Here is a 21675-nt window from a genome sequence, read left to right on the forward strand (position 1 = left end):
GAAACAAAAAGAATTAGAATACCCGACTTCCGAACGAAAAAGAACTAGAGTTGCAAATGAGTATGATATGTGTTTGGTCTAAATATTGCATCGTATTTGATATCACTGCAAAGTTGAGTAAGACATCGTAAGGAGATATCTTTGTAGTCCTGGCCAACATATGTCAGCACTTGATGCTATATGGATGTAGAACAAGCTAGAACTTCAAGCCTTCCTCCTAGCCTTCATCCTTCCTTTTCTTCTATATCTTCTTCTCTTCAAGCTGTTGTGGGATATCAACCTACTTCCACATTGGGATTGCTGACTAAGGAAACCATACAAACAGCGCAAAATACCAACGCAAACATTGCAAACAGGATAAACTACCAAACACCCCAAAAATCGGCAGCAAATCCACCAAGACTTTCTCATTTATATGTATACGAGGTTTGCAGACATCCAAAGAGTGATCATGATTAAAAATCAGGGTAGGGAGGATAGTGATCAGTGGGGTAATTATTGCAATAGCTGACAGAGCAAGCACCGAGAGGTGTAATTATATAAAGCCATGTCTGGCTTCAATTGAATGGGATATTTCAAATCTAGCTGCGTATGCAAATCTTGTTCCATTCAAGTCCGTAACCGAAGAGGACTTTGACAGGCACTTCAATACCAACACCCACGGGCCCTTTTTCATCGCTCAACGGTTGACGTCATACATTCGGCCCGGTGGCTCCATTGTATTCACAGCCAGCGTGTCCATCCCAGGCATGGCTGCATACTCTGCATCAAAGGCAGCCATATATTCGCTCGTGCAAACACTCGCGGCTGAGTTGGCCGGTGGACAGGGAGGGAAAGAAGGTATCCGAGTCAATGCAGTTAGCCCTGGGTTTGTTGATACACCAACTATGGGAATCATAGGCGCGTCCAAGGAGCATAAAGCGGCTTTTGCAGAGATCGGAGCTAAAACGTCTCCGATGGGCCGGATCGCAAGGCCTACCGAAATAGCTAAAGCGGCTTTGTTTTTGGGTTTCGACGCCACTTATACCACCGGTGTCGAGTTTGTGGCCGATGGTGGATCGAGGTATTTGAGCACTCAGCTTGAAGACCATTGAGAAGACAACGTTCTTTGAACAGTTGGCCCGAAGGAAATGTCTGCGTAACATGACAATTAAAATAGATATGTACATATACATTATAGTGTGTGTGGTATCAACATGGATTCTATGAGTCGTTATAAACTTTTCAGAAAAGGTTGTGTCCATGAAATATATCGAGAGAACGAGGAATATGTTGGATAGAGCGATATGCAAAGCAAAAAAAAAAAAGAAATGAAAAGAAAAGATATGGCATGGTAAACCTTGCTTCAAGACAAGAAATTTTGGCTTCGTCGTGCCTCGCCGTTGTCCGCTGCTTTCTCTTCTATTCTGTTGTCGGAGTAGTTCCTTACTTTTGAACTACCATTGGGAACGAAGAATCTGCGGTCGATACGGCCGAAGAGGAACATATAGACAACCATCGCTTCGAGGACAAAATTGAAGACATAGAAGCATGCCTTATGATGGTACCATGCGGGATTGGTCGCCGGTCGTAGAGGCGAGGCGCTCACTCCAATACGGAAGCCAGCACCTAGGGTTAGTAGACAAGCCGCAATGGCTATTATCATAGCCTTAGCTGACCACGATCCCGACCCGAATTGCTCAATTGGCTGCCTCCGCGGTACTATATGAATGAACGTAAGGATAGGCAGCGGGAGGAATGCGACAAAAGTCAATAAGCTACCACCAAAAAGTTGTAGGTCGCGATCAATTCGTCGAGCAGTCGTGTCCAAGGTGAAGAAGCTATGAACAGTTGCCGTGATGACAGTTACCAGCGTTAAGCCGATGAGAATGTACAGTAACTTGAATGCATAAGACACGGGCCGAGACCAACCGATGGTAGGATGGCTAGCGCGTAGCATTCGCTGTGCGAATATCAGGTTGAGCACGAAGAGTATCAAGACACCAGCAGCGACAAAGACCTGGGCAGCAATTGCAAGGTTCACGTTCATCGGTTTGGTAGCCCAGGCGATGCGGAGGACGTTAGCCACAATACGTGCTATGCAAAAACCACCGCTAGCTGCAGATGGGATGAACTTGTAGTTGCGTTTGAGGTTCCTTCGAAAAATTGTGAAATGAGAGATGGCTCCCGTAAGGAATATCGCAATGAAAACGGCACTTATGGGCACATCCACCGGGATAGTCGAGCGGCCACCGAGTCCAGCGCCGGGAGGAGGGTATGGAGGACCCGGCATCATCATATCAGGCTATACAACAGTTATAGAGTGCTCAGTTCAAAGTATTTTTAAAGCAATAGGTATTGCTCCAGCTTACCTTGCCGCCGTTAGGCCCATGGCCCATACCTTGGTGGCTCGACATTCCAGGTATTCTTCGGCAAAACTTTCAAGTAGCAAAAGAAATAGCTAGTTCTCTTGGTTCACAGATATGAGAAGAAATTAATAATGTTTGATAAAAAAATGAAAATATCACAGGAGTCTGCGTGATATGCGCTTCCAGTTATATTTAAAAGTGCCATCGTTCATTACGAGCTCGGAAGCCGGCCCCTTGTAGATTATCGTCGGGTTAATGGTAATTGGTAAAAGGAAAACCCCTCTAGCTTGTCGAACGATAGAGTGACATATCTGGTGATACTGTTGATATGTCGTGGGAGCCTTTATGTCGGATGTCGGCGAGAACACAAACCGACTCGCCGACCACGATCATGACATAAGCAGAAGCTGTTATCCAAAGCTTCGCTTTTTCTTTTTTAGAAGACGGCTTTATTGAGTTGACAAAACATGTGGCCTTTTGCCGGAGTCCCTACGACGATGATGTTTGGTGAGATACTCCGAAGATAAGCAAGCCCCTGAAGTAAGCCCCTGGGGCGGTATGACAGAGATTGCCCAGCACGCGATAGTCAAGGTGCCAGAGAGATAAATCCGAGGACAAGATGACACATGCTGAGATTATTTCTCAAAGGCCATGCTATAGCCACCAGTCTTTTCGTCCTTGACAAACTTGAAGTTATCCGTAGATAAACCGAATGGCTTTAAGATTCCGTTTCCTAGCTACAGGTAACACAGGTTTCAGTTAGACAGGACGCGAACATGTGGAAGCATCGCTGCGATAGTGCCTGGTGAGTGCTCACATCTTTTAATTTACCCATCATCTCGGCCATTTCCTTGCCCTTTGCCTCATTTATTTTAGCAGGCAGCTGCCGTAAAGCTGTCCGCACAACTCTCTGGTCGTGTGAAGGGAGGTTCCCAAGTTCGAGCAACGCTCTGTAGTCTTCCTCTGCACCTTGAAGATTTGCCCACCCGCCCAACTCCATCCTTCCCTTCGCCCTCCGCATCAGAGACTTGGCCCGTATACGCATCATGTCCTCCCGACGCGTGTCGTTTTCTTTCAACTGGTTAAGGACTTCATCTTCTAGCTCCAGACTTGCATCTTCTGGCAGCTCGACGACCTGTGCGGCAGACCTGTGTTCCTCTAGCGTCGTGTCGCTGGCTGTCCCATTCGAAACTTTATTCATTCTCGGTGAGCTCGTAACACGCGGTTCGATAGGTATTATACGATCCAGACATGATATGCTAGAAGTTGCTGCCTCTATAGCAGCCTTCCAGTCTTCAAGCTTTAGGTGACAAGCTGCAATATTGCTCTGTAGAACGGCCCGCTCGAACTCTAGGTAATTTGGACAAACAGAGAGTGCTCGATCGTAGGTAGAGATAGCTTCCGAGTAGCAAGAAGAAGCAAATAGCGTATTCGCAGCCGCTTTGTGGTTATGAGACTGGCTTAGCAGCTCCTGTTTGATCCTTTTAGCGAGAGTGTCATGTGTGAATGGGATTTGGGTACACGCACAGCTTCCTCGCCTGGAGGGAAACGAGCATCGTGAAAGACCTCTTCCTCCTCATCACTATCTCTATCTTTGTCTTTGGTTGACTCTGGCATGGCGTAATACTCGGCGTGGTTGCTCTCGCAGCATAAAAGATGTTTGTAACTCAACGTCCTTCCAAATTGGGCACTTTTTTTTAATGACTAATCTCGGTTCCTTCTAACCTTCGCTGCTTTAACTTTAATCTCATGCAGACGCGTTAAGCGCAGAGTTGTTCGCGCTTAATAGATAGACGTACCCCAGATGAAGGAGCAAGGCCTGTTGGATATTAGACATTTTTGTCCCTTCCCAGCCGAGGCCGAAACTTTGTGCTTAGCCAGCCACCCGCCTTGGTAGCGCATAAGAACCTCAAACTCGGCCTCATGTCACCTCTTCGACGGCTCACGTTGCAATTGCGGCGTACTATGTTTTCCGTCAAAAAGTCACTATGGCAGGTACCGCCCAACCCAGGGTCTCCAATTCCCCAGCAGGAACTTGTCGATGAGGAGGTTAGTCCTGGGTATAATCCAACAACTTTCTACCCAGCAAGGCCGGGAGAAGTACTCGGCAAAAAATTTCAACTACTTTTCAAAATTGGCTGGGGATCACAATCAACTGTGTGGTTGGCCCGAAATATTTTAAGGTAGTTAAACATCCATTTACCCATATTAGTATCTGTCTGGTTCATATTGACTAACAAGAAACAATTGAGGATGAAATGGCAATCTGAACAAATAATGACTCTGAAGCTAATTAACAGCAACAATGCTGATGACGCCCGGCATGAGCTAGAGACTGAAAACCACATTACACAGCGAAATCCCGAGCACCGTGGGCACGTGATTCTACGAACTTGCCTGGACTCCTTCGAAGTAGCTGGCCCAGAGGGAAAGCATATGTGCCTTGTGTATGAACCGATGAGAGAGCCTCTCTGGATTTTTCAGAAGCGTTTCGTTGATCGTCAGGTTCCTTTGCCCATTGCGAAAGCCTATATCTACTTCCTTCTTGTTGGTCTTGATTATCTTCACTCAGAGTGCAAAATTGTCCACACAGGTGAGTGCCTATCGCCTCTACGCCTGCTCCAGATCGTATAAGGACTAAACCTATCCGCCAGATCTGAAGTTAGATAATATTCTCATGTGCTTTGAGAACGACAACATTCTTACCAACTTTATAAAGCGAAAACGGCCGATGCAATACAAAGTCGATGACAAGAGTGGCCGGACTGTCTACCGCTGTCATAATGACTTCGGTGCACTCGACGTGAAAGATATCAAGAATATGTTCCCCAGAATAGCAGACTTCGGGCTTGCTATCAGACTTGACCAACAGTCTACTCGGAATGGAGTGGTAGGAGAGCACCTTGGCATTTATCCTATCCAACCTGACCATTACCGTGCCCCTGAGGTAATTCTTGGCTGCGGCTGGGACTCTAAGGCAGATATTTGGAACTTTGGTGTGCTGGTAAGACCCCTGAAACTGTGCGCTGGATATAGATGCATACAATAACAGAGGATTTTTCGTACACCCTTTCCGTTAAACTCACTGGCCGGTGCGTAATGCTAATAACCCTGTTTGGTGAAGTTGTGGAATATCCTTGGGAGCAAGGAGCTATTCCAACAGGTAGTTGATGCAAATGGCCAGTACGACGCAAAGTCGCACCTTGCTGAAATGATTGCCCTACTCGGCCCGCCTCCCAAGGCATTAGTCGCGAAATCGAAGGTCATGTCAGAACACAACTGGCCCCAACCTGTCACGAATGAAATTGGCAAACTCTGCAATGATTCCCAAGAATTCTTTGATGGCCCTTTTTTCAATGCGGAAGGTGAGTTAACAACTATCTTGTATTTCAATGCCTCGCATACTAACAGTGTTTGAGGTGAATTCTGCTCTAATGATCTTATCCCGTCTCGAGTCTTAGAGGACACAACCCCATTTCTAGAAGAGAAAGAAAGAGCTGCATTTCTATCTTTCGTGAGAGAAATGCTCACCTGGCTCCCGGAGGAGAGGAAGACAGCTCGCGAACTAATGAATCATCCGTTTCTCAAACTTCGAGGTTGACCAACAGCTCGGTTACTCAGGAAATGAGGCAAATTCTATAGGGCATCCGCTCTCAGGCTATCTCTATAGTATTCTATCTGTTCGCGAGCATAGTGTTGAGGTTATTCCTTCCACTATCATTGAACGCCGTGAGTTATTTCTAAGAGATTACAAGCTAAGTGCTCAGGGTGGGAGTTTTAAGGGCTAATGCAGAGCACCTTCCAATTGAAGAACAAGCCAGCCAGGTCTCTATATGCCTCATGTATAAACATGGGCGTGATTACTTTCTGTGGTTTTGGTTGGCGCCCGCAAATCTAGCTGATGAAATATGCTTTAGTGGCCAGTTTTAAGCCAATGTCAGCAATGAATTTATGCGCCGAACCAAGGCGCAAACGCTCCCAAGGACAGTTTGCTAATATTAGAGCAGGATTTATGACATTTATCAAACCAAGGGTGATGCAGGCAACCGACCCCGCCCGTCAAGTGATACCATGCACCGCCCACCATTCCTTCAATCTACCTAGGGGGGGCGTTGTAGTCGCTTTCGGACCGCAACGGGCGGTTTGCTCCATACACGGTTATATATAGCTGGAATGTCAAAATACAAAAACATACATAGCCCCTTCATTCGCTGTAGTTAATTAGACAAATCTTATTCAGCTGCCCAATGGTACCTTATTGCCTGTGCCCGCTCGTTGATCAAAATCTTATCTCTTGGTGGAGAATGAACCTTCACCGAGTTCTTGAGTACACGGTAACGGATATTAAAAGATAGATGCGGTTAACTCCATCAGTCCCACTGAAATATTTCTATAACAGAACTGTTACTTGGTTAACTATAGAGGGTGCCGGGTAGGCTACTTGATAACTAACATCGAGTAACTAGGGTACGGCATACCTCACGGCTCGCTCTAGCTGACTCGCTACTCTAAAAGATGTAATTGCCTTGAAGACATCCTGTGATTAGATATTATTTGTTTCTGGGCCAACACAGCCGTGGACCATATCTGGGCCCGTCCATGGGCGCGGGCGCTGGATCTCACACCAGGCGGAATATCTTTGACCCGACAACCCAACTCGCCGGATAAGAATAGATGGATGTAATATAAATTATATTAGAGATAGTCCTTGCATGTGCTATGCTCTCTCTCTCTCCACTATCCAATTGATTAACTTATAACTCATATATTTGTCGCAAGTTAACTTATGGACCATACAAACTAGCCGAGGCTAAGCGTGGATAAAGTTAGCCTTTAAGGGGGAAAAAAATAGAAGATATCAAAATATCAAATATCAAAACACAGCTTGCCAGTTCTTGAAGCTGCCAGTCTGTCGAGACACACAACCAGCAAGCAGAATAATATATAATATTCAGCTAGATCTTACCATCATGACCGCTCAGGATGAGTAAGTTGACAGACAAGAACCTCACTTGTACTCCTTCCCCCCGCGATGATGGTTAACCATAGCTTGTGCTACAGGCTTCCTCCCGTTAGAGCATGTCTTTTTGACATGGACGGCCTCCTTATCGACTCTGAAGACATCTACACGTTTGTGATAAACCAGATATTGCGTGAATATGGGAAACCCAACCTGCCTTGGTCTATAAAGGCGCAGCTGCAAGGCCGTCCCCAACCACAGGTACCTTCTATCTTTTCAGGACGCAGTTTGACAGGCGGAAGTACATATAAACTAATACACCCTTCTATCACCTCTATGCCTACAGTCCGGCCAAGTATTTCAAAGATGGGCCCAGTTGCCCATCTCTCAGGAAGAACTACAGCAGAAGATTGCGGCCTTGCAACGGCCACAGTTCCCAAATACACAGCCGCTTCCCGGTGTAATGAAGCTCATTAGCAACTTGTCCCGCGCTGCATCGAATTCTCCGCCCGTACACATCGCGCTAGCAACCTCTTCTACAACAACAAACTTCAAGCTCAAAACGTCACACCTGCCAGACCTCTTTTCTCAGTTCCCCCGGTCCAGAATAATCGTGGGGGACGATCCCAGAATAGCACCAGGACGAGGGAAGCCGCTTCCCGATATCTATTTACTGGCTCTTGATATCATCAATAAGGAAATCCAGGCGAAGGGCGAGCCTCCGATCACCCCTGCAGAGTGTCTCGTTTTCGAGGACTCGGTTCCAGGCGTGGAGGCCGGCCGCAGAGCTGGCATGAGAGTCATCTGGTGTCCATATGATGGGTTGCTTGAGGTGTATAAAGATCAAGTAGCAGAAGTTCTCGCTGGCCTAACGGGAGCACACAAGGACCCCGAGCAGAACGGACACGGTAGCTCTGCCATCCTCAGCTCAGGCAAGCCCGGTAGCCTGAACGACGGCTGGGGGCAACTGGTACGCACCTTAGAAAACTTCCCGTATGAGAAATACGGAATCAAGGTAGCTTGAAATCGTTCGTTTAACTCTGCTTTCCATGATGACATGACTACGACTTCCCCGTTTACAGACCAGACCGGCCAGCCGATACCGAGTACCCTAAAGAATAGACTTTTTGAACGTTTATGATGCCGATAGATTTAATGTGGGAAGCAAAAGCCCGCTCTAGTACGTAACCTACTTATAAAATAAAATCCTTGATATACTGTGAATTTGTCCAAAGTTTTACAAGTTAAATAATAGTTTTCAATCTGTATTGTGGCTACTGGAGATGTATTGCTCTAGGTTAAATTTCTTTGACCAAAAGGAATGACAGAAGTTGGGTCCAACAGAACCAAAGGGGATTTTAAAATCAAATAAAGGCAACTGCGCTAAAGTATCAAAGACCTTTTTTTTTATTCTTTTTTAACATAAAAGCCTTGGGCAGACATTATGAAATCATGCCATATGAATATCAGTGAGGAAATAAAAGAGGGTATAATAGGATATCCTAAGGAAGCATGCAGATACCCGGTAGGTTCTATCTGTTGAGCCTTGCCTGGAAAGTTGAATGTTGGCATTCCCGAGAAATAGGGGCAGAAGCAATCGGCAGGGTATTAAAAGAAATGAGAAACTATGGTGTAAACTGAAAGAGGTATTTAAGTAAAGAAAAGAAAAGAAGAATTTTCTCTAGCCCTCCAGCCTATTGATGGGGAGAGGCAATGGGATCTATACCACGTTGTAAAGTTGTCCGCATATCTGGCCGGTATGGATGTGTCTGCGGTGAATGCAAGCAGAGGAAAGCGATCTCTAAGAAACCTGAGTTAACACCCTAGGTATTGAAAACCCCAGCTGATACAATGAGAATCATAAAAGCCAGAGCGGCTATAAATGAAAGAGATCCATCGGGATATGGCATATCCTTAGTCTATGGCATGGAGCCAGACTCTGGTTTTCACTAGTGGATTTTCAATCAGGGTCTGTCGGTATTTAAAAGGTAGAAAATATGGTAACAGAATGAGAGTTGAGACAAAGGTATTTGTGCGGTATCTGCATCACCCTTGATGATGACAACACAAAGTTTGATCCTGTAAAGAAATCTAGTAGCGTCCTTTCTTCACGGGACTCTCTGATCTGTCAGAGGCATCTGCTGATCTCTTTCGAGATGCCTTGTGTGCCAGCTTAGCTTGGCAATAGGGAGTTGACCCGCTAGAAACTGGAGGAGTGGGATATTTAGACACTGTGGAAGGCATGCGCATGCTTGGAGTCCTTGGAGAGATTTGGTACTGTGCTGATGGCATAGTATTGGAATACGCCTGATTCCATGGTGATCTTGGAGGAGAAGTAGCGTTAACTTGTGGTGCATTTACCATCGTACCCACCTGGGTCTGGACAATATTTCCAGCAGCTCCCTGAGCAGAGTTATAGGCATGACCCGGATGGTATCCAATGAATGGCGTAGCACCAAAGTTGCCGGCTGGGTATGTTGGGTAGACTACTGATGGACCCGGCACAGATTGCCCAGCAGCCGGGGATTGCATACTTATCATAGGGCTGGCTTGTGGGCTCAGTTGGTGAAACCTGACTGGCTGTTGGGCCGGGTGTGGAGCTTCAACTCCCGGAATGATTTTCAGGCCCGAGTTCGAAGGAAAAGAGCTGCTGGCGGTCCCGTCTTCATGTTTAGGGGTAGCGAAAGGGCTCGCCAGAGTGTGAGGTACCCCATCCTGAGTGGCTCCTTCATCGTCAGCTCCTTTACTGGCCATAACTTTTTTTCCCGCATCAATGGCCTGTTTTTTCTTAGCATTGAGGTTTTTGTTGGAATCAACACGCTGAACTTTGGTCAGATTTCACCCTTATTTTATAAGAATTAAGGAATTAACAAATGAAGAGAACTCACACTTAGGCATGAACTTGGGTCATCCACAAATTGGAGGAGATAGTAAGGATCCAATAAATGACGGCAGACCGTCTTGCGAGTCTATTAAGGTATCAGTCTCATAGTTCTAATATTCAGGACGCTACTATTTACCTTTAAAATGCGAATCATATCTTGAAAACGCTCAGCAAAGTTTTGCTTATTCTTCTTGGTCTTATTCTTCAATGATTCTTCCTCAGGAGTGAGGAACGGGCCAACATCTTGTCGGAGAACGCAACAATCCTGATAATATAAGTTAGTCTTAGTTATTTTGATGATAATTTCTAGTTATAGCCAACTTACCAAGATATTCCAGCAGCATACTTCGATCTTTCTATCACTAAATTTCCGGTTTGCAAATGGCTTAATCATGCCCCAGTTGTCCGTAGCACATTCAAAACTTTTCATCGCCTTTATAAGGCTGACAACACATTCTTTCTGCTCTGAAACTGTACGTGGAACCGTAGGGTCGACTGGCATTGGCCTCCTATCTGGACGATAGCCATTGGCATCTTTCGAGGACGAAAACTGTAGGACAATTGGCTCAATACTGTCTCGAAGATTGGCTCTCTCATCCTTGGGCTCGATAGTTGGTGAGTTTCCCTTGAAGGTTCCTTCCCTCCTCCCCGAATTTTTATTGGTATCTGCAGCACTCCAAGCTCCATCCAAAGGAGCAGGGCCAGAAGGCACAGTATTATTGATATGGATATGTTGAGGGAGCGGCACTGCGGCATACGTTTGAGACCCAGAATAATTGGTTATTGGCTGGGGGATGCTGGTAACTTGGTGAGCTTGCGTTATCTCCGGACATGTGAAATTTTGGTTTACATACGGATGTGAAGCCGCCATTTGTGGGATTGATGGGTCCTTCGGTTCTTGGGGAGAGGGATGATCCCGCATGGACTCAGCGACCATATCCATGCCGTAATCAGGCGGGGATTGTTTTAGTTGCCCGCATCCGTCAGAAGTAACAGACCCTGAATCCTTGGTTCCGAGAATAGTTTCGGGTAACATGGTCGAAGGATGAGCCATTTCGGAAATAGATGAGGTATGAGCATTTTGATAACTACTCTGTGCCTGCTGGTGCTTTGGGGCTAAATCAGCGTCAGACATCCGATCTGGGGAACCGGTGAGGTTAATTAAATCGTCAAAATCAAATGCAACACTGTCCATAGCTGGATGTTCGTCTTTATGTTCGATATTGCCTGCATAACTCAGTATTAGAAGCGGATAAAACAAACATTCTATAGCATAAATATCAAAAATGTAGTGGATTAGCTGTTAAAGGATTGTGAAAAATTATACCCTGGGTGTCGGCTTCCATAGCCTTGGCTTGATTTTCTAGCTTGTATTCTGCAGACTGCTGCCCTTGGGAGTCCCCCTCCTGTTCAGAGGCTGCAACGGCTGAAGTTTCGATACCATTCCTACTCAAATAATGGTAAGTACGGAGACCTTGATTCAAGAATGAGATCATATGATACTCACATATAGTTGCACAGGGCCATCAGGTTAGCTATTTCTTGCGGCGAGAAGTTTGCCCTTTCCTCTTCGGTAAAAAGATAGTCGTGGTTCATTTTGAAGTGCCAACAGTTTCGATCTATAACGTGTAACTATTGATTTTAATAAGAACTCGAGGCCATAGAGCGGACGAAGGCCGTGGAACTTGACAGGAACCGTCGGGCCCACAAGAGAAAAAAGGGGAGCTCACCTTGGTTGTTTTGGTAAAAGGGGGTATGCGTTTCTGTGAGAGATTTTGCTTCTCGACTGTAGCTGTCAGTGAGATATCACTGGCTACAAAACGACCGTCAAAGCGATGTTGGCTTGTCCAGAGGATGCAGAGCAATACCGTATGCCTAGACAGGCTACTGAGTGAGCAACTTGATAAGAGTATGTGAACTGGAGGCACGGAAATGTTGCTGGAATGAGAGAGTGTGAAGAAGAAGAAGAAGGAAGGGAAGAGGAAGAGGAAGAGGCTGTTGCTGAGAGAAGTTCGAAGATGAAGAAAGGACTTGATAAACTTGGCCCATTGTCTGCTTTATATATTCACTGTCTGGTGAGCCCAGCCCCCCGTATTTCAACTTGTCGTGAATATAGATATCAGTTGCTGGCGTAGTATAGCCTTACGGTAAGAATGCATATAGTCACTAGCGTAAGTTACCGTAATTCAGATATCAGATTGACGGGTCAATGAATCAATGATAGAATAAGCCTCGAGCATCGGGAGTTCCCTTCGAGAACTATTCATCGATCAACAGAGAGGCCAGCTGATGTCTATTGACTATATTGTGCAAGGCCGCATTTCCTGCCGTAATTGGGGGTAACAAAGGGGGCTCAACAACCCTGCATGTCGAGCAGAGCTCACTCGGCACCGTTAGGCCAGCGACGCCCGATTAATATCAACAAAAAACCGGCCGTATGAATATATCAATAGAATGGCGTCCTTTGATCAATATAACAAGGTGGATAGCTGTCGAGTAGACCCAGCACTCGGTTCATTGAAGCAGCCCTCATGTTTCCCACCATCCCACCTCGTAGCTGTACCCACACGCATTGTAGGATATCAGGTGAGGGAAACCCGTGAGCACAAAACATACAACTTGCGATTTGGTTGCAAGCTTTGTCTTGATTTGACACAGCCACCTCTCTCTTTGGCGATAATGAGAAGCCAGCAAGCCTCCTCCCTGATCAACTGCAGTGTATAGGAGCTCAAGACTGGTATACTTCAATCTCAACCGAGACAGTAGTGCTGAATGAATACTGCCAATACCAAGCACGGGTCAACGATGGCATTCAAGTTCTGCCTCTTAAGCCTTCAAGAAACTGTATCTGCCCTCAATTCTGCTTTACACTTTTCAACCAAGCGTACCGTCCAAAACAGGAGGGCTTGGTAGATGCTTGGGATAGATACAGCCGTTTTGGTGGCCAGGGAGAGAGAAACCAGGGGAATTGCTTAAGACATGTCTTCAGAAATAACATGAGAAGAGATTTACTAAAGGAGAGGCCAGGCAGGAGGAAGAAGATAAATGACAGAAGCCGCAGGCGTTAATGCTAAGAGCTATTTTAACTGTGGCCTCCTGAGTGAGTCAACCGCTGGTCTAACCCTTCTCTACAATCCAACACCCAACAGCCATTGACCACTGAGTATTAGAGCAAAAGATGGGTATTCCCTTAAGAGTAAAAAGGCTAAATGTTGCTTAAACAAAAAAAGTAAAAATAAAAATAGAGTCAACAAGCTACGCGAGCGAGAGGGAGTGGAAATATAGTCTTCTTGTGGTTTGAGGAGATGAAGTTGTTGTCTCTGTGTTGTGATTGGACAGGCTGGGATTACCCACAGAAAACCACTTCAGCCTCACTCTTTACATAATAGTTATATCTGCATGAAGATACATAGTATGAGGAAGGGCAGAAGGATTCCTAATCAGAGATTTCTCTCTATTCTCCTCTCTATTCCAATAGTTAGGTTAGAAAGCTGAGCTAACACGGGCTGAAGATACGCAAGCAACTATTCCTGGGCCAGGGATAGACAATAGCAGTCATTGCTAGCCCGAGTCAAGCTTCTCGTAGTAAATAAGACAGCACTGGCCTTAGCATATTGGTTCTGTCACCACTAGCTACCTATCATATAGAAGATGGCCGGGGCTGTCGGTCCGTTGGTTTTATAGGTTTTCTACCTAGCCTCCCCCTATTCTGTGTTATTATGGCAAGGCAGCGTCCGGGGTCCACGGGCCGTCAAAAATAACCCCTCATTAGCAGGTCTCCAAGTGGCTCCATTCTCTGCTTATACTAATAATAAGTGATCAAATGTATTCCAACTATATAAGAACTAGGCAGCCAGTCAACAATGTGGAAGAGAGGGTGGACTACAGGTGCCATATCCTGAGGCTGTTGTCAATTTGATATTTGGTTTGGCCTGCGGTGCCAGGGTCTGCATCTGAAACAGACGCTGTGATGCCCTCATTATTGTCATCTGAAAAATATGGGTAGTGTTTCTGTCCAGAGCAAGTCGCGAGGACACTCCCAGTTGGGTGAATAATAGAACTCGTAATAGGATCTATATATCATCCTCAGTGGCGGGTTGAGACTCGAAAATGAGGACTGACTTACCGTTGTGGATCTGCTCCTCCCATGTTGGACACAAACCTCCTTCGGTATGAGACGGGTTCTTCCACATACGGATTACCCCGTCCATCCCGCCGGCCCAGATCTCCGAAGCCCCCCTGAGATCGACAAGGTCGACATTCAGTCTCTGATTTGTCATTGCCCGCCTACCTTCAAGCCACCCTACAAGCTGCCCTGTCACTCTGATATCATACACCAACACTCCATCGCTCTTCCTCTCAACCACGTATAGATATCGACCACACGGACTCCAAAGAACTTGTGTAACGCCATTTCCGCCGATAGCCTTTTCAGCAGCTGTGTTGGCAATGCTAAAGGTGGCGATCGTATCCCCACTCCCATTATCCCCGTATAGTCCGATATGTCTGGTGAACGTACCTGCAGCCAACACCCTACTGCCACCAGATTCAATAGCCATTGCCGAGACGATCCCTTTCATCCCCACGCCCCCTCCTACAAGCTTCTTTCTCTTGCTCGGAATAGTGGGCAACCTGGATATTGGCCCTTCTTTTCCGGGTCGTGATATATCAAACAAACAGATCATGCTGTCACATCCAGCCAAGAAATGAGTTCCTCCAAGGCTAGTAGGATATAGAAGGGAGTGAGGAGTAATAAAGGCTTCCGTTGTGGGGGAAATGAGGCTGTAAGACGCTAGGAGGCCAGGATATAGGGCTGAGTTCAGTTGGATCGGGTGATCTCGGAGACCAGAGAGTAGACAGGTGGTTGAAGGTTCCTGAAGCTCGTAAAATGGGTATATAGCTAATGAATAGATGGGTTCCTTGGATGGAATGGTATAGTACGGTTGAAGGATATGCGGGCCATCCCTTGCCTCCAGAAGATCAGGGGGCCTATCCTGCTATTTAGTAACAACAAAACTGACAATCAATGGTCTCGAGGCCCAATGCAACATACAGAACATACGACCGAAGATGATTATCAGCCGAGTTGGTGATTACTGTAGTTCCATCAGGAGACCTGGGTCGTAAGTATGCATCCCATAAAATAGATTCTTCGGCACGAACAAATAGCGCTTACCACTGGGCACTTTTAAAGTAGCCTGAGACCAGATTACTGCGATTATTATCATTTAAGAGCTCGTGGACAGACGCCAGCTTATCTTCGCTGGCTGTGTGAGCAACACATTTTACTCGCGGTACATCGTCATATCCCGGCTGCTGCATGGTTCGCTTTCATGGCCGTCTCCCTTCCTATTCAACGAGCAAGGCGTTTCCACTCAATATCTATCATCTCATCAGTCAATATAGCCCTGTAGAATTTGAATGGTCTCTTGAAATAACTAGTGGTTATACGAAGACGCCAAGATAAATTCGCTGCCAAGACATCGCAAAGCTTAAAAAATAAAAAACATTCAAAGCTCCAACTTCGCATCTTGAATTGAATATTCAAACATTCAAGCAAAAACTGTTTCTCATTTCTCCTTCTCTCTCCATCGCCTTCTCTTCTGTCATATACCTCTCGCGCCCTATCTGCTATTATCCGCTAAGATAGTTTATCGTCAAGAAAAGCGATTCTCACACCATGTTCTCCCAGAAACCTGCCACAACCGGCGGCTTGACAGTCAACACATCCAGCGCGAACTCTTTATTGTAAGTCAATTCATGCCAGTATACACCTTGTCTCACTCGTCTATTTGTCTTCATCTGTTCTCGGCCTCATGTACTCCTTCTCCTTGCGCCTTTGGAGAGCTTTGCTTCATCTATACGTCCGTTGAACAGCGTATTTGTAGCAGCCGTGCAACGAAAAAGAAAGGCGCAAGAGAAGAGGCACGGAACGAATCAAATAACGGAGACGGAGGAGAAATCAAGAGACTGATGATCCCGGATTCAACAGCGGCGGCGGAACACAGTTGGCGACTACATCCACATCCGCAGGCGGTCTTTTCGGCGGCACCCTTGGAGGAACAGCAACATCACAGCCACAGACAGGAAATTTATTTGCAGGGCTAGGGGCTACCAGCAGCCAGACTCCGCAGAAGAGTTTGTTTGGTGCCGTTGGTACCAGCGCGACTACCACCGCTCCAACAACAGCAACAACTCAACCGGCAACTGGAGGCCTATTCTCGGGAACAGGGACACCCAGCTCACAACCTCAGCAGCAGAGCGGGCTGGCTGGCGGCTCGCTCTTTGGCAGGGCGACTAATTCCAATGCTCAATCACAACAGAGTACTGCAACCAGTGGGCCATCACTGTTCTCGATGGGCACCTCTACCGCCAATCAAAACCAGGCGAAGCCATCCTTATTTGGAGGCGCTGCACAGACTACGGCGACTTCAGCAAATACAGGGGGTTTATTGTAAGTTCTCACATAAATATGTCGCTCTATAGTACGTCTATACGTATTAACCGTTTCTCTGTTTCTTCAGTGGGAATACTCAGCAGCAGCAGCAGCAAGGACCAACTTTATCCCTATTCAGAAACACAGCAGGACCTTTAAAACAAGACCAGTCAGCCGGGAACAATGTTGTATCGGGCGTTAAAATCGATGTATCAAATCTTGTGCCAACGACAAAATTTGAGAGCTGCAGCGACGAGTTGAAGAGGGAGATTGAAGCCATAGACACCTTCATCCTCAATCAAGTCCGGATGTGTAACGAAGTGTCCGACCTTCTACCCACCATATCGGCCCAGGGTGCAATGATTCCCAACGACGTTGAATTTGTACAAGGGAAGCTAGATACTCTTCAAGAAGCCCTCGAAAACGATGCCAACGGAATTGAACATGCTCGTAACCTCGCAAAACAAGATGCCACCGATGCAAAACTGGCCTTCCGTACTCTCGATACTTTAATTCTACCTCTGCAATACCAGCCCAGCCCTAGTGAACGATGGTGGCCGACAGGCCAGCAAGGCCAGCCAATGTCCAAACATCCGCTGCGGCCCGCTCTCCGTCACGGTGGTACTCTTGCCCTGCCAGAAGGTATTGAGGCAGATCCTAACGGTGCTTCACAAAATGAACCTGGTAGCCTGGTAGACTACTTCTCACAGCGGGCAGACGATATGGGCTCAGTGCTCGAGGAGTATCGCAAGAACCTGAAAGATATCGAAGACCATTTGTACAATGTCGAAGACTCCCTTCAGCGGAAGATTCACGCATTGGTCTCCTCAAGGGGCAGAGATGGCGGAAGCACTACCAGTACACAATCCCCCCGTGTGCGAGAACTCGCTGCAACGCTTGGAGACGTCGAGACAGCCATCTTAGGCGTCGCCAGCAGGGTCGGCAGTGCTAAGGAGGAAGTTCAGGAATTGGTTTTGGGTCCCTTGGGCGTAAATGGTACTGGAATAAGCAATGGATGGCAATCCAGGGCGTATTAACGAATTCCCTTGCCTGGTATTATCTTGTTTTTCCTTTCCTTCTTCTTTTCCGTTCTTTTTTTTTTTTGTTTATTTTATCTCTTTTATTTTCCTTATGAGCATCCTCACCTCAGCCATATTCAGTCGATATTCTTATATGATGGAGATTAGAATGGCTTCAGAGGTAGAGAGCTACTCATCTCCAGACCATGGCTTGCTTTACATGATACCTTTTTATCCTCTCCCCTATCTTCACTTGGAGTTTTCGAGCTTTTGATCTATGAGCTTGTGTTGTATTCTTCATTTATTCTCGAACTTTCCCATCTAACCCTCACTTGATACCCGCATCCCTCTCTCCCTCTCTCTGGTAGAAACTTCCTAAGGAGAGACATGTTAACATCACATTATTTATGCGAATCTTCCATGGCTGAGTTACCTCCTCTCTTCCTTTTTCCTCCTTAACTCTGGTACGTGGTAGGCTTGGCTCGAATCTCTCGTTGATGGTGGTTGTGCTTTATTCATCGTCTATAGAAACCTCCACATCCTACAAACTACGTTCCCTTGCCATAGCATCTAGGCATAACATCGGTCCATACTTTAACAGCGAGCCCTTTTTTTCAACATGTCCTACTCTAGCCCAGAAGAACCTCCATTGCTTGAATATGCCCGTTTCCATGGAATTGCCGTGAATAATCTACAGCTTGGTCCCGGGGAGGTCATCAGTGGGCTTCTCAGCGCTGATTCCTGCACAACCGATCTCAACGAGTCTTTCATCGAAGACGATCGCAGGGCACAGGAGCTTGTCGAAGCGGTTCATTCCGAGAAACTTCCATCCAGCAGAGCCAGCGGCGAGTTGTTATCCTCCATCGTCCGTGCACAAAATGAATACATAGATTCTTCCAAGGACAGGAACTACGCGTCCAAAACCCTTCCTGACCGCCAGCGAGTAGAGCAACTAAAGATATATCCGCCCATCCTCACGCGGGACACTGCGCGCAGTTTCCTCTCTATACCATCCCTGCCGTTACTGGGCCAATCAGATATACACGTACCATTGGAGAAGCTCAATGACGAACATGACGAAGGGCTAGCTTTTCCTGGCTATTATGCAGACATGAGGAGCGATATCATGGGCAGAATCGGCAAAGAAAAAGTTGTGTGCCAGCCAACGGCAGGCCTATACCTGCAGGAGGCCCTTCGATACCAGCAATACGAGGGACCGTTGCAGTACAAGAAACCCACGTATTTTCCTTCACTGAACGAGGTTTGCCATCCTGCCTGGTGCAAGATATGTGTTAGTGGTGTCTAACCAGCACAATGTGGCTTAGAATATAGACAATTTCAAACTATGTCCACGCATATTCGTTAACGAAGACGGACATAAAGATGGCAGTCTCACTAAACAAGCTGGTAGCACCCTCCAAGAAACCCCCCAAAGTGAAACATCAGGATATCTACTCCCTACTCTGTTCTCAGCCTCTGAGAGTGTTTCCAGCTTTATGGAAGTTAACGGACGAGAGAAGCTACCGAATACAGGCCGAAACTCAGATCCAAACTCACTTGAGTTGCATCCTAGCCCAAATACCACTCAAGCTGGCCAAATTCAGAACAGAGAATGTCATATTTCGTCAGATTTCCCACATCAAGCAGAGGCAAATAACATCCCACTTGATGCTCCGCCCTCATACGATGATATCTCAGTTCCCGGAGTTCTCTTTCTGTCGACTGACCTCATTAAGTCTCATGGGCCCCTTATTCACAAACTGGAAACTCTTCCAAACCCCCCTACCCTGGTGTTCTACGAGCTTTCTCCTCCGTCGGTAGTAAGGGATGTATCTTGGCGAGATGCAGATATAACGTTGTCTCCTAGAGTAGGAGTGCTTCTCGCCACTACCAAAGACTATACACAACTACATCTGCCAGGGCATTTGACTGAACACTTTTCCGACATAGAGTTGAACTCACCGTTCTAGGAGCGAGTTTATCAAACTTGCAAAAAGTACGATCTACTTTATATCTTTACCCTCTATGCAACAGAATCAACAACTACTCAGTCGTCGGTTTCTGTAGATAAAAGGACCTATGGTGCAATCACCTCGGTAGGGGCATTTTGCGACACTTTGAGTAGATATTCAAATGTGAGCGTATTGAATATCTCCTCAGAGCTCACAACACTTACTCAGTGGATCATAAACCTCGGGAAGAAACATCATGTCTCCGTACCTCGACCCGACCTTAGAAGCATCCTTGGTCGCACTTACAGCCTGCCTTTCCAGCCCTATTTTTGTCCGCCTGAGATTAAGTCTATTCCCGAGGCTATGGACGAGCAGTTCCTTACTCAGCGGTTGGGATTGAACTGTTTCGCTGCCCGCTTTGTGATGTATATTTTGTCTCCTACGCTACAAGGAGCAAATCAGGTATTGGTTACGGAAATTCCCCCAGGTCAAATTTCAAGGCCCGTAAGAGAACAGCTGCTCTTAGCCTTACATAAGCTTTGCGGTGAAAAGGGAAAGGCTTACATAGTACCCTTGCTTGGAGAGCGAGCTTTCTCTCGAATACTTGCTCGTATACATGGCATGAAAGTCAGTCCCATGGGGGTGAATTAATGACAACCTGGGTTTATCATCATTCTCCATCGCGAGACTACTATGCTGTATAACTTGGCAGAAGTTACAAAGTATTCAATATTCCTTTTTCGTACATAACTATTTTGCCACGATCGCTCTAATAAGTGTTCTGTAAAGGGAAAATGGACCGGATAGAAAAGAGTATCAAAATTGAGGGGAGATATCCAAGCATGTATATATTCATCTCAAAGCTTCAATGTATAGGAAAGAGGCTGTAATTTATATATCAACGGGTCAAGACACGAGAAACAGGTTCTCCGTCAGGAATTATCCGGAAATGGAGTGTCCGAGTTATATAACAACGAACATAGTTTCTGTGCATATCTCATATGATGCATTCCTCCTCTGTTTCCCCTAAATAATAAAAGAAAGTGAAAAGCTGGAAAAGTATATGAGAGAAATAAAACTCCTTTCCTTTTCGCTGGCTCTCTTCTGCCATCTTCCAGCTGGATAGTGTGGCGGGCTTTGGTTGGGTAGATGTTGTATTCATTATATTACATAGTATTGTACAGAATCAGATAAGCCAAGCAGCATGGCTGTGCGTAGCTGATTTCGTGTGATGGTATGGTTTAAAACGTAGCGGATAGAGTATATTTACTCCCTGAACTTGGCCAACAACCTGTTGCGAGGTTTGTTAATTTCGATCTATGGACTGCACCGGGAGTGATTGAATTGACGTACTCATGGTCTCGGAACAAGGAGTATTCTTCTTCTCCAAGCTTAACAGGGCTTCCTCCAAACTAATAAAGACCAATTGCCAGGGGCGGGAAAAGTCAGTTCTCGGCATCCAAAAGAGGTATTAAGGTCTAGCTAAAAGATTCATATGCGACGCACCTGAGGAACCAGGACTCTGTCACCTGGGGCAACGCTCATGGCAATTCGCTTGCCGTCCTTGTCGAGGGCTCCAGGACCAACGGCAAGGACCTTAGCTTCGTTAAGCTCCTTGACAGAGCTCTCAGGAAGGAAGATTCCGGAAGCAGTCTTTGCTTCAGACTTGATACGTTGGACCAAAACACGGTCGAGAAGGGGAGCGAGGTTCTTGACGCTGCGGAAGGCCTGAAGATATTTCCAATTGAAGCTTTGATTAGAGAGATCGTCTTCTTAATGCGGAGAGAGTAGACTCACCATAGTTATGGGTGTAGAGAAGGTTGTGGAGAGAATTAAACAACAACTAAGAAAAAAAGAGATCGTAGGAAGAGGAATTGAAGTGAACTGAAGCGAATCGGAATATATTGGACTTTGGGAGTTTGAAGCCTAAGAGAAAGAAGTTTTTGTTTTCTGCTTCAAAAAAAAAATCCCAAGAAATTTCCAGAAAATATGCCAAGACACCATATCAAAAAGGGTTTAGTTGATTGTAACCCCGAAAAGGGAAGTACGTTGATTATATTTGAGAGCAAAGCTTCA

At 46.2% G+C, this 21675-nt stretch overlaps 11 protein-coding genes across 11 annotated transcripts; 6 read left to right on the forward strand and 5 right to left on the reverse strand.

The window, feature by feature from the left end:
- Nucleotides 1-180: 180 nt before the first annotated feature.
- Nucleotides 181-1094, forward strand: MCYG_02862 (short-chain dehydrogenase/reductase SDR; the record flags this gene model as incomplete). The annotated part of the gene is made up of 3 exons (XM_002847310.1): nucleotides 181-348; nucleotides 389-491; nucleotides 586-1094. The coding sequence occupies 3 exons, from the start codon at nucleotides 181-183 to the stop codon at nucleotides 1092-1094; spliced, it is 780 nt and encodes a 259-aa protein (XP_002847356.1).
- A 251-nt stretch (nucleotides 1095-1345) lies between these two features.
- On the reverse strand, nucleotides 1346-2378 carry MCYG_02863 (conserved hypothetical protein; the record flags this gene model as incomplete). The annotated part of the gene is made up of 2 exons (XM_002847311.1): nucleotides 1346-2284; nucleotides 2352-2378. The coding sequence occupies 2 exons, from the start codon at nucleotides 2376-2378 to the stop codon at nucleotides 1346-1348; spliced, it is 966 nt and encodes a 321-aa protein (XP_002847357.1).
- Nucleotides 2379-2983: 605 nt separating this feature from the next.
- On the reverse strand, nucleotides 2984-3965 carry MCYG_02864 (conserved hypothetical protein; the record flags this gene model as incomplete). The annotated part of the gene is made up of 3 exons (XM_002847312.1): nucleotides 2984-3085; nucleotides 3166-3819; nucleotides 3876-3965. The coding sequence occupies 3 exons, from the start codon at nucleotides 3963-3965 to the stop codon at nucleotides 2984-2986; spliced, it is 846 nt and encodes a 281-aa protein (XP_002847358.1).
- Nucleotides 3966-4271: 306 nt separating this feature from the next.
- Nucleotides 4272-5949, forward strand: MCYG_02865 (protein kinase domain-containing protein; the record flags this gene model as incomplete). Its single annotated transcript, XM_002847313.1, has 5 exons — nucleotides 4272-4531; nucleotides 4649-4941; nucleotides 5003-5352; nucleotides 5473-5713; nucleotides 5768-5949. The coding sequence occupies 5 exons, from the start codon at nucleotides 4272-4274 to the stop codon at nucleotides 5947-5949; spliced, it is 1326 nt and encodes a 441-aa protein (XP_002847359.1).
- Nucleotides 5950-7383: 1434 nt separating this feature from the next.
- On the forward strand, nucleotides 7384-8430 carry MCYG_02866 (haloacid dehalogenase-like hydrolase domain-containing protein 1A; the record flags this gene model as incomplete). Its single annotated transcript, XM_002847314.1, has 3 exons — nucleotides 7384-7569; nucleotides 7655-8301; nucleotides 8391-8430. The coding sequence occupies 3 exons, from the start codon at nucleotides 7384-7386 to the stop codon at nucleotides 8428-8430; spliced, it is 873 nt and encodes a 290-aa protein (XP_002847360.1).
- A 969-nt stretch (nucleotides 8431-9399) lies between these two features.
- Nucleotides 9400-11788, reverse strand: MCYG_02867 (conserved hypothetical protein; the record flags this gene model as incomplete). The annotated part of the gene is made up of 6 exons (XM_002847315.1): nucleotides 9400-10023; nucleotides 10197-10277; nucleotides 10518-10989; nucleotides 11047-11419; nucleotides 11520-11638; nucleotides 11700-11788. The coding sequence occupies 6 exons, from the start codon at nucleotides 11786-11788 to the stop codon at nucleotides 9400-9402; spliced, it is 1758 nt and encodes a 585-aa protein (XP_002847361.1).
- Nucleotides 11789-12135: 347 nt separating this feature from the next.
- MCYG_02868 (uncharacterized protein) lies at nucleotides 12136-12916 on the forward strand (the record flags this gene model as incomplete). Its single annotated transcript, XM_002847316.1, has 2 exons — nucleotides 12136-12267; nucleotides 12590-12916. 2 exons carry the CDS (start codon nucleotides 12136-12138, stop codon nucleotides 12914-12916), a joined length of 459 nt encoding a protein of 152 aa, XP_002847362.1.
- A 1158-nt stretch (nucleotides 12917-14074) lies between these two features.
- MCYG_02869 (WD repeat-containing protein 79) lies at nucleotides 14075-15514 on the reverse strand (the record flags this gene model as incomplete). The annotated part of the gene is made up of 4 exons (XM_002847317.1): nucleotides 14075-14265; nucleotides 14319-15181; nucleotides 15246-15308; nucleotides 15369-15514. 4 exons carry the CDS (start codon nucleotides 15512-15514, stop codon nucleotides 14075-14077), a joined length of 1263 nt encoding a protein of 420 aa, XP_002847363.1.
- Nucleotides 15515-15872: 358 nt separating this feature from the next.
- MCYG_02870 (conserved hypothetical protein) lies at nucleotides 15873-17665 on the forward strand (the record flags this gene model as incomplete). The annotated part of the gene is made up of 3 exons (XM_002847318.1): nucleotides 15873-15940; nucleotides 16149-16646; nucleotides 16717-17665. The coding sequence occupies 3 exons, from the start codon at nucleotides 15873-15875 to the stop codon at nucleotides 17663-17665; spliced, it is 1515 nt and encodes a 504-aa protein (XP_002847364.1).
- Nucleotides 17666-18266: 601 nt separating this feature from the next.
- MCYG_02871 (conserved hypothetical protein) lies at nucleotides 18267-20250 on the forward strand (the record flags this gene model as incomplete). Its single annotated transcript, XM_002847319.1, has 3 exons — nucleotides 18267-18908; nucleotides 18973-19530; nucleotides 19618-20250. 3 exons carry the CDS (start codon nucleotides 18267-18269, stop codon nucleotides 20248-20250), a joined length of 1833 nt encoding a protein of 610 aa, XP_002847365.1.
- Nucleotides 20251-20840: 590 nt separating this feature from the next.
- MCYG_02872 (mitochondrial chaperonin 10) lies at nucleotides 20841-21399 on the reverse strand (the record flags this gene model as incomplete). The annotated part of the gene is made up of 4 exons (XM_002847320.1): nucleotides 20841-20990; nucleotides 21013-21050; nucleotides 21102-21349; nucleotides 21380-21399. 4 exons carry the CDS (start codon nucleotides 21397-21399, stop codon nucleotides 20841-20843), a joined length of 456 nt encoding a protein of 151 aa, XP_002847366.1.
- Between the last annotated feature and the right edge of the window lie 276 nt (nucleotides 21400-21675).

Source organism: Microsporum canis, genomic scaffold (assembly GCF_000151145.1).
Source record: "Microsporum canis CBS 113480 supercont1.3 genomic scaffold, whole genome shotgun sequence".
In the NCBI taxonomy this organism is placed as follows: Eukaryota; Fungi; Ascomycota; class Eurotiomycetes; order Onygenales; family Arthrodermataceae; genus Microsporum; species Microsporum canis.